Below are 9,273 nucleotides of genomic sequence, written 5' to 3' on the forward strand. Positions count from 1 at the left end.
AACGGTCTTACAGCTAATAATGAGTGGGAGTCAATGAGAAGAGAAATGCAACGGCCTTACAGCTAATAATGAGTGGGAGTCAATGAGAAGAGAAATGCAACGGTCTTACAGCTAATAATGAGTGGGAGTCAATGAGAAGAGAAATGCAACGGTCTTACAGCTAATAATGAGTGGGAGTCAATGAGAAGAGAAATGCCACGGTCTTACAGCTAATAATGAGTGGGAGTCAATGAGAAGAGAAATACAACGGTCTTACAGCTAATAATGAGTGGGAGTCAATGAGAAGAGAAATGCAACGGCCTTACAGCTAATAATGAGTGGGAGTCAATGAGAAGAAGAGAAATGCAACGGTCTTACAGCTAATAATGAGTGGGAGTCAATGAGAAGAGAAATACAACGGTCTTACAGCTAATAATGAGTGGGAGTCAATGAGAAGAGAAATGCCACGGTCTTACAGCTAATAATGAGTGGGAGTCAATGAGAAGAGAAATACAACGGTCTTACAGCTAATAATGAGTGGGAGTCAATGAGAAGAGAAATGCAACGGCCTTACAGCTAATAATGAGTGGGAGTCAATGAGAAGAGAAGAGAAATGCAACGGTCTTACAGCTAATAATGAGTGGGAGTCAATGAGAAGAGAAGAGAAATGCAATGGCCTTACAGCTAATAATGAGTGGGAGTCAATGAGAAGAGAAATGCAACGGCCTTACAGCTAATAATGAGTGGGAGTCAATGAGAAGAGAAGAGAAATGCAACGGTCTTACAGCTAATAATGAGTGGGAGTCAATGAGAAGAGATGCAACGGCCTTAACGCTAATAATGAGATGGAGTCAATGAGAAGAGAAATGCAAACGGTCTTACAGCTAATAATGAGTGGGAGTCAATGAGAAGAGAAATGCAACGGCCTTACAGCTAATAATGAGTGGTAGTCAATGAGAAGAGAAATGCAACGGCCTTACAGCTAATAATGAGTGGGAGTCAATGAGAAGAGAAATGCAACGGCCTTACAGCTAATAATGAGTGGTAGTCAATGAGAAGAGAAATGCAACGGCCTTACAGCTAATAATGAGTGGGAGTCAATGAGAAGAGAAATGCAACGGCCTTACAGCTAATAATGAGTGGTAGTCAATGAGAAGAGAAATGCACCGGCCTTACAGCTAATAATGAGTGGTAGTCAATGAGAAGAGAAATGCAACGGCCTTACAGCTAATAATGAGTGAGAGTCAATGAGAAGAGAATTACTGGTGTGAGGAAATGGCTAACAGCGTGAGTGTGAGTCACACATGTCCTCATGCATCTCCTCACACACATAACTGCTGATGTCTCTCTTTCCTTTATATGTCACTTAGGCAATGGAATCCTCTGACTTCAGCGGTGATGGGCCTGTTTTAAAAAAGCTGATTTTAATTAACAGTTATTCTTCTCACACGAGTGTAGGATCATCACTTACTGCCTTTTCACCTTGGCCAGTGCACTGCGCAGACACACAATGTATCGTAAGCCAATGGGTGTATTATAGGCCTATGTATTACAATAATGCCATTACAAATTATGATATAATATGAGATGTACTGTATTTGAAATGTGTTAGCTTAACTGTATAGTACTGCAAACTATTGGGGAAATTCTTAGTGGTCTTAAAATAAATTAATGACACCGTGACATTATGAAACCAAAACAACTTCCTCCTCGCCTCTTCTTCCATCACACCTTCATTCCCTCTGTTGTGTCTGTTGAGCATGCTTCTAGTGATTGGTCTGGACAGAATGCTCCTGCTGTGTACTGTGATTTTTGGTGAGTTGCTTATGATGTTATATTTAAATGTTTTAAAATGTGCCTAGAAGGCCAGCATCCCGGAGTCGCCTCTTCACTGTTGACGTTGAGACTGGTGTTTTGCGGGTACTACTTAATGAAGCTGCCAGTTGAGGACTTGTGAGGCGTCTGTTTCTCAAACTAGACACTCTAATGTACTGTCCTCTTGCTCAGTTGTGCACCAGGGCCTCCCAATCCTCTTTCTATTCTGGTTAGAGACCATTTGCACTGTTCTGTGAAGGGAGTAGTACACAGCGTTGTACGAGATCTTAAGTTTCTTGGCAATTTCTCGAATGGAATAGCTTTCATTTCTCAGAACAAGAATAGACTGACAAGTTTCAGAAGAAAGTTCTTTGTTTGTGGCCATTTTAAGCCTGTAATCGAACCCACAAATGCTGATGCTCCAGATATTTATTGTTTTGTTGCTTCTTTAAACAGAACAACAGTTTTCAGCTGTGCTAACATAATTGCAAAATGGTTTTCTAATGATCAATTAGCCTTTTAAAACAGTAAACTTGGATTAGCTAACACAACATGCCATTGGAACACAGGAGTGATGGTTGCTGATAATGGGCCTATGTACACCTATGTAGATATTCCATTAAAAATCTTCCGTTTCCAGCTACAATAGTAATTTACTCTGCATTTCTGATCAATTTTATATTATTTTAATGGACAAAAACATTCTAAGGGCCAGTAGGAGGCACTATTTTCTCTGGTCTAATAAGAATATCCCAATTCCCCAGAGTAGTGATTGGGGACACTGCACTGTGTAGGGTGCCGTCTTTCGGATGTGACGTTAAACGGGTGTCCTGACTCTCTGAGGTCATTAAAGATTCCATGGCACTTATCGTAAGAGTAGGGGTGTTAACCCTGGTGTCCTGGCTAAATTCTCAATCTGGCCCTCAAACCATCACGGTCACCTAATAATCCCCAGTTAACAACTGGCTTATTCATCCCCCTCTTCTCCCCTGTAACTATTCCCCAGGTCGTTGCTGTAAATGAGAACGTGTTCTCAGTCAACTTACCTGGTAAAATAACGGATAAATGAAATAAAATAAAATAAAAACGGTAGTGTATGTTTTTAGATATGACGATAATGAGCTGCAGAGCAGTTTCCCCCATGAATTGAGGCACAGGACTACTATAAAAAGAGGGAAAATGACTGCTGCACAATTCTATCCATTCATGGATGGAATTGTGTGTTCAACAGTATAACAGGTGAGAAAATAAGTCATTAAAGCACAGAGACCATGTTAGTACAGTAGGATGACGATGCAAGCAAAGCATGTCCCTTCCCCTTTTCTTAATTAAACTCTATTGTGAAATGTCCCACCATATCACGTTGTGTCAGGCTGACCGCCAACGAACAGCTGGACAGAGAGTCATTCTTTTTTATTTGCATTTTTAAATATATATCTTTTTTTTTTTTTTTACAATTGATTCAATTGATGATTGAATGTAATGTGAATGCAAAGTTCTTCCTTCATAGTATCCCTTTAGGATGTAGTTTTAGTCAGGTGTGGTTATCTGTTGAATGCTACGTGTTACTTCTGTTCTATTTTGACTTGTACAGTATCTTCTTCACATTGTTGCACTACAGGGCTTTAACTTTTCATATAGCTATTGTCTCTCTACTACTTCATCTCAACAGGCTTCTGGAGGGACATCCATGCTGTGTCCCCCGTGCCCTCCATTCCAAACCGTGTCCCTGCCTTGGTAGGCTCCTGCGTGGTCATCCCCTGCTCCTTCACTCCTTCAGCCTCTCATTCTGCCCTGGGCAGGCAGGGGAGAGTGGTGGGCGTGAGGTTGCGCTACAAGACTAGTCACATCTCCATCCTGCAGAGTACAGCTTTCAGTACGGACGACAAATCCACAGTCAACAGGGAGTTCCTGGGCCGGACATCCCTACGGGGAAACATGGACGATGGAGACTGCTCTGTAATGATTGACAGGGTCCACCTGGCTGACTCCAATGTTTATGAGCTGGCGTTGAAGGGCCATGGACAGAATGACTGGGGGAATGCGAGGGGGGTCAACATCGTTGTGTCAGGTGAGAGGGATTTCATCGCATATAATTACATACACTGAGTATACCAAATACCATCCTAATATTTTAATTTTACCTTTATTTAACCAGGCAAGTCAGTTAAGAACACATTCTTATTTTCAATGACGGCCTGGGAACAGTGGGTTAACTGCCTGTTCAGGGGCAGAACGACAGATTTGTACCTTGTCAGCTCGGGGGTTTGAACTCACAACCTTCCGGTTACTAGTCCAACGCTCTAACCACTAGTCTACGCTGCCGCCCCAGTGGCATTCCCCCTTTTGTCCTCTGAACAGTCTGAATTTGTCTGGGCATGGACTCTACAAGGTGTCAAAAGCGTTCCATAGGGATGCTGGCCCGTGTTGAATTCAATGCTTCCCACAGTTGTGTCAAGTTGGCTGGATGTCGTTTGGGTGGTGGACCATTCTTGATACACACAGGAAACTGTTGAGCGTGAAAAACCCAGCAGCGTTGCAGTTCTTCACACAAATCGCCTGGCACCTACTAACATACCCCGTTCAAAGGCACATACAACTTTTGTCTTGCCCATTCACCCTCTGAATGGCACACATACACAATCTATGTCTCAAGGCATAAAAATCCCCTTCCTCCCCTTCAGCTACACTGATTGAAGTGGATTTAACAGGTGAAATTCTGGATTTACCTGGTCAGTCCATGGAAAGAGTAGTTGTTCTTAATATTTTATACACTTTAGTATATCTCTTGTTATTTAACAGAATATCTGTGTCTCATCTCTTATTATATAGAGATAAAGTAACTGCTATCCTTTTCGTCGTTTACATGTTATAAGTGATAAGATTATTAAGTGATAAGTTATTTTATATGGCTCATGTTAATACACCAATCTACCAATGTTTACTCAACCTGAGTTAAATTATCCCTAATGCTAATGGACTAAACATTTACTGTATCCCCATTTAGACTATGTTCATCAAGTTAGTTCTTATCTCTCTTTGTCCCCATCACTGACAGAGTCCCCAGAGCTCCCAGTGATCAGCGGTGTGGGGGCAGCTACAGAAGGACAGATGGTGTCACTAAACTGCAGCATCAGTTACTCCTGTCCCTCCCAGGCCCCCACCCTCCAGTGGCGGTGGGAGAGAGGAGCTCAGGAGAAAAGCAGCGAGTACGGGGAGCTGCAGGTACTCCAGCCCCAGGGCCAGGGGCCTACACTACGGACCTCTCTTACCTTTATCGCATCGTATCGCATCAAACCCAGAATGAGGTGTGAGGCAGTATATCCAGGAGGAAGAAGAGTATACACCGTAAAGGAGCTCCATGTGACATGTAAGTACTTTTCTATATAAAGTTATGATTGTGTGTAATGCTAAGCCAGGGCCCATATTCATAGTGTTTCAGAGTGCTGATCTAGGATCAGATTCTACTTATATATTGTATTTATATAGGTGGGGGGCTGATCCTAGATCAGCACTCCAACTCAGAGATGTTTTATGTATACTGGCCTTGACTGCTATTATATCTCTCCTCTAGTTCCTCCAAAAGATATCACAGTCCAGGCCCATACCTTGACTGTCCAGGAGGGGTTGAACGTGTTACTGGCCTGCTCCTGTAAAGCTGACCCGCCTGTGACAGAGTACAGGTGGTCATACACCCAACATGGGCTAACTGTAGACCTTCACCAGCGCACACACACGGTCCGGGTGTACAATGTGACCCGAGACATGAGGGTCCGCTGCACAGCCCAGAACCTAATTGGACGGGCAGAGTCCAAATCGACTTCCTTAAACATTCAATGTAAGCATTCTGTACAGTCAATGTTTGATAGATTATTTTGCTTCCAATTTCTGTGTATGGATTTAAACGGCTGCTATTTGTGCAGTTGTACACTTTACATTGTGAAAGAAGAACAATATTTTGAATTGAGAAGCTACATTGTTCTTGAAATACGGTGTCACAACTTCTAAGGGCGGACCCCTTTCCAGTAGATCCCACGTACTCTAATGTCCCTGATCCTTCCATGATGCTCTCGCTCTCTCTCTCTCTCCCTCTCTCTCACACCCTCCCTTCTTATATCCCCCAGACAAGCCTGTCATCCTCCAACTCTCCTCCTACTGTGTTGTGAAGGGGTCGGAGGTTCTGTGTCGCTGTTCTGTGGACTCCAACCCCCGGCCAGGCGTAACCTGGAGTGTCAACGGTAGTGTTCCACCATACAGTTACAACACATCAGTAGGCTCAGAGAACGGTACACTAACAGCCATGCTGAGGGGCCACATGGAAACTCCACTGAGGATAGTCTGCTTCGCCATTAATGCACTGGGCAACGACTCCCACACACTGCTTCAGGCAGAGGACGGTAAGCATCAGGACACCACGCCACACAAGAGAAATACATGGGTGCATCTGAATTGTATTTCCTTGACTCCTCAGGTCCTCTCTCCTCGCTTCCTTCTCAAAACTCATTGGAGGAGAAGGTCAGAGGAAAGGAACCTCTGACCTTCTCCTCCAATATATTTTGAGAAGAAGGCGAGGACATGTGGAAACAGGGAACACACAATTGAGATGCACACACATTATACATGGTGTACTTTAGGCAGCATCTGTACTGTGAGTAAAACATGAGGGTGAAATACTAAGCATGAATCGTTCAAGGTCACTAAGGCCTATTCCTTCAGATTAACTTTACAAATGTATGAATGGTTCCTGTAATGTCACTGGTTGGTTGACCTGTTCCAATAATATAGTATAATAATACAGTGCAATATAAGATAAGAAGATTAAAAAAAAAGTGGTATCTTTAGTTTACACAGGAATGTTTTTGTTGTTGATTGACAGGTTCTCTGCTGTGGAAAGTGATACCTGCAGTATGCATCTCTTTGGCCACCTTCCTCCTCTCTCTACTTCTCCTGTTCTGCTGTCGAAAGAGTTCAGCAAAGTAAGCAACATATTTTCTGAGAGTTGCTTGTCTCTGACTTCTCTAACGTCTGCCACCATTGTGCCTCAATTACTTCAGAAGTTTTGCAAACTTGGAATAACCTAATTACACACCAGTACATCAAACATATGTTGTTTCATTTAAGATAACATTGAATAGAATCATGAAAGAGGAACTATTCATTCACATGTAAAACCGTTCCAAGAGGAGACATCTTACATCTTAAAAGTAGATGTTTCATGGTGATGTCCTCTCTAATCCAAACTCTTGTCTTCGCCTTCATTCCTTAAAGACGTGTGCTGACCTGCAGACCTCTGGTGTATCCTGGGGACATGGGTATCTACCAGGATCAGATGCCCCTCTACATCAACTGCACTGAGGTCAACAACATCTACACCAATGGCAGTTACCAGCTGGTGTACCAGAACTGCACCCCTCTTTTCGTCCGGACCAAACAGGTACACCTACTGTTCTGTACCAAAAATATAATTTTGCTTGTAATTTGGTATATTACAATACAATAGCTTTATTATCCATTGAAACATAAATATCCAATTGAATGGTTGATTAACCACATTATGTTGTGTTTCAGACACATCCTATGGGGAGGCGAGGTGGGGAGAGACGAGGGGGAGAGAGGAGAGGTGGGGAGAGACGAGGTGGAGAGAGGAGAGGTGGGGAGAGACGAGGTGGTGAGAGACGAGAGGGGAGAGAGGAGGAGAGGTGGAGGTGGGAGAGGCGAGGGAGAGGTGGGGAGAGGCGAGGTGGAGAGAGGAGAGGGGGGAGAGAGAGAGGAGGTGAGAGACGAGGAGGGGAGAGAAGAGGAGGAGAGAGTCAAGGAGGCACGGTGGACAGAGGAACAAGAGACAGACAAAGCCCTGCCTACAATGACAATAACACTGAAACAGCTATCTACTTGGAGATCATCTGAGTTCATCTCTCAGTGTGGTAAGTCATGGATAGCTCTGGTCCAGATCATTAGCACTAATGGCTTGGATCAGCGTTATGTCATGGAGTAGAAGAGAGCTCTTACAGTGTATAACAAGACAAGCATGAACATACTGCTTGACTGATAATGGCACAATGATATGGTATCCACTTGATATAATTTTGCATGATTATACATACAGTACCAAGTAGTTATGTGGCACATTTAGATTATCCTTCTCTCCTTTTTAATGATTGATATATATATATATATATAACTTTTGTGTGCATAATTGTAGACTTAATATCCCTAGCTACTTCATCAGTGCATATACTTGAAGATAATGGTCCACACACATTATTCACCTATTTCATGCAGTACATTTAGCATCATTACACATATAATGTCTGTATAATGATATTCTAGATAGGATGAACAGGATTGTATGATGTAATGATGATAAAGGTGTTGGACACACCTCTCTTATAAAACAATCACTTTTGTATATGTTTTATATAAATGTGCCTCTCTTCACCTCCCAGCCTGACCCTGTACTCAAGAGGATTGATGGTTACTAAAGCAAAAAAGCAATTTGTCACTACACTAAAAAGCTATTTCATATGCTGCCATATGTATGTTCTGGTTCTATATTCATGTGACAAAATAAAGCTTTTTTCTGTGCTTTTAATGTTGATAAGAAATTATACCCTCTCTATTTTATTATTTTGTTCTACCACCAACATGAAATACAATCCAGTAAGTGGTAGAGTATACCCCCATACTGGTTGCAATATACAGTATCATACATCATCCCTTGAGAGCTTTTGTTCCGAACCCACTATGGTGTTTCAGGTGCCAAGTTTATGGTCATGTTGCAACAGTATGTAGGAGGGAGATTCCAAGGTATGAAAAGTGTGCAGAAAGGCATGGGACAAAGGAGTGTGTCGTTTCAGTGGGAAAAGTGGAGTGTGTCAATTGTGGGGGTGGCCATGTTGCAAGGGATCAGAAATGTTGTGTGTGGGTGAGACAGGTGGAAGTTTCCAGGGTGCAAGCAGTGCAGAAAGTGTCATATGCTGAGGCAGTGAAGAAAGTAGAGGATGGTGGGCAAAGGTTGAGGGAGCCTGAGAGGATCCCTGTAGTAAGCCAGTACAGAGTGACACTCACAGTTTGTGCTTTAGTAAGGTTATCTTCTTTGCCTTTATTGCTATGGTCATTAATTCTACCGCACAGATGAAAAGGAAATCCCAGAAGCTTGAATTGGTAGTAGCAGCAGCAGAGAAGTTTTTGGGAGTCAGAGATTTTATCGCAGAAGAACAACAGGGGGGTTGAGAGGAGAGGTTCCATGAAAGCAGGAAGCACCAGTGACTCGGTCAATAAAAAAACTGGTCAGATGAAGCAGATGCTAAACTACAGGACTGTTTTGATAGCACAGACTGGAATATGTTCCGGGATTCTTCCGATGGCATTGGGAAATACCCCACGTCAGTCACTGGCTTTAAAAATAAGTGTATCGATGACGTCATGCCCACAGTGACAGTACACAGTACATACCCCAACCAGAAGCCATAGATTACA

At 42.8% G+C, this 9,273-nt stretch overlaps 1 protein-coding gene across 1 annotated transcript; it reads left to right on the forward strand.

Annotated features, from left to right (window-relative positions):
* Positions 1-368: 368 nt before the first annotated feature.
* Positions 369-8,245, forward strand: LOC118367589 (sialoadhesin-like). Its single transcript, XM_035751179.2, has 9 exons — positions 369-1,794; positions 3,467-3,865; positions 4,853-5,164; positions 5,369-5,632; positions 5,919-6,191; positions 6,671-6,770; positions 7,063-7,228; positions 7,363-7,414; positions 8,241-8,245. Exons 1-9 carry the CDS (start codon positions 1,740-1,742, stop codon positions 8,243-8,245), a joined length of 1,626 nt encoding a protein of 541 aa, XP_035607072.2. The 5' UTR covers positions 369-1,739.
* The last annotated feature ends 1,028 nt before the right edge of the window (positions 8,246-9,273 follow it).

The sequence above is a fragment of the Oncorhynchus keta genome, chromosome 34 (genome assembly GCF_023373465.1).
Source record: "Oncorhynchus keta strain PuntledgeMale-10-30-2019 chromosome 34, Oket_V2, whole genome shotgun sequence".
Classification (NCBI taxonomy): domain Eukaryota; kingdom Metazoa; phylum Chordata; class Actinopteri; order Salmoniformes; family Salmonidae; genus Oncorhynchus; species Oncorhynchus keta.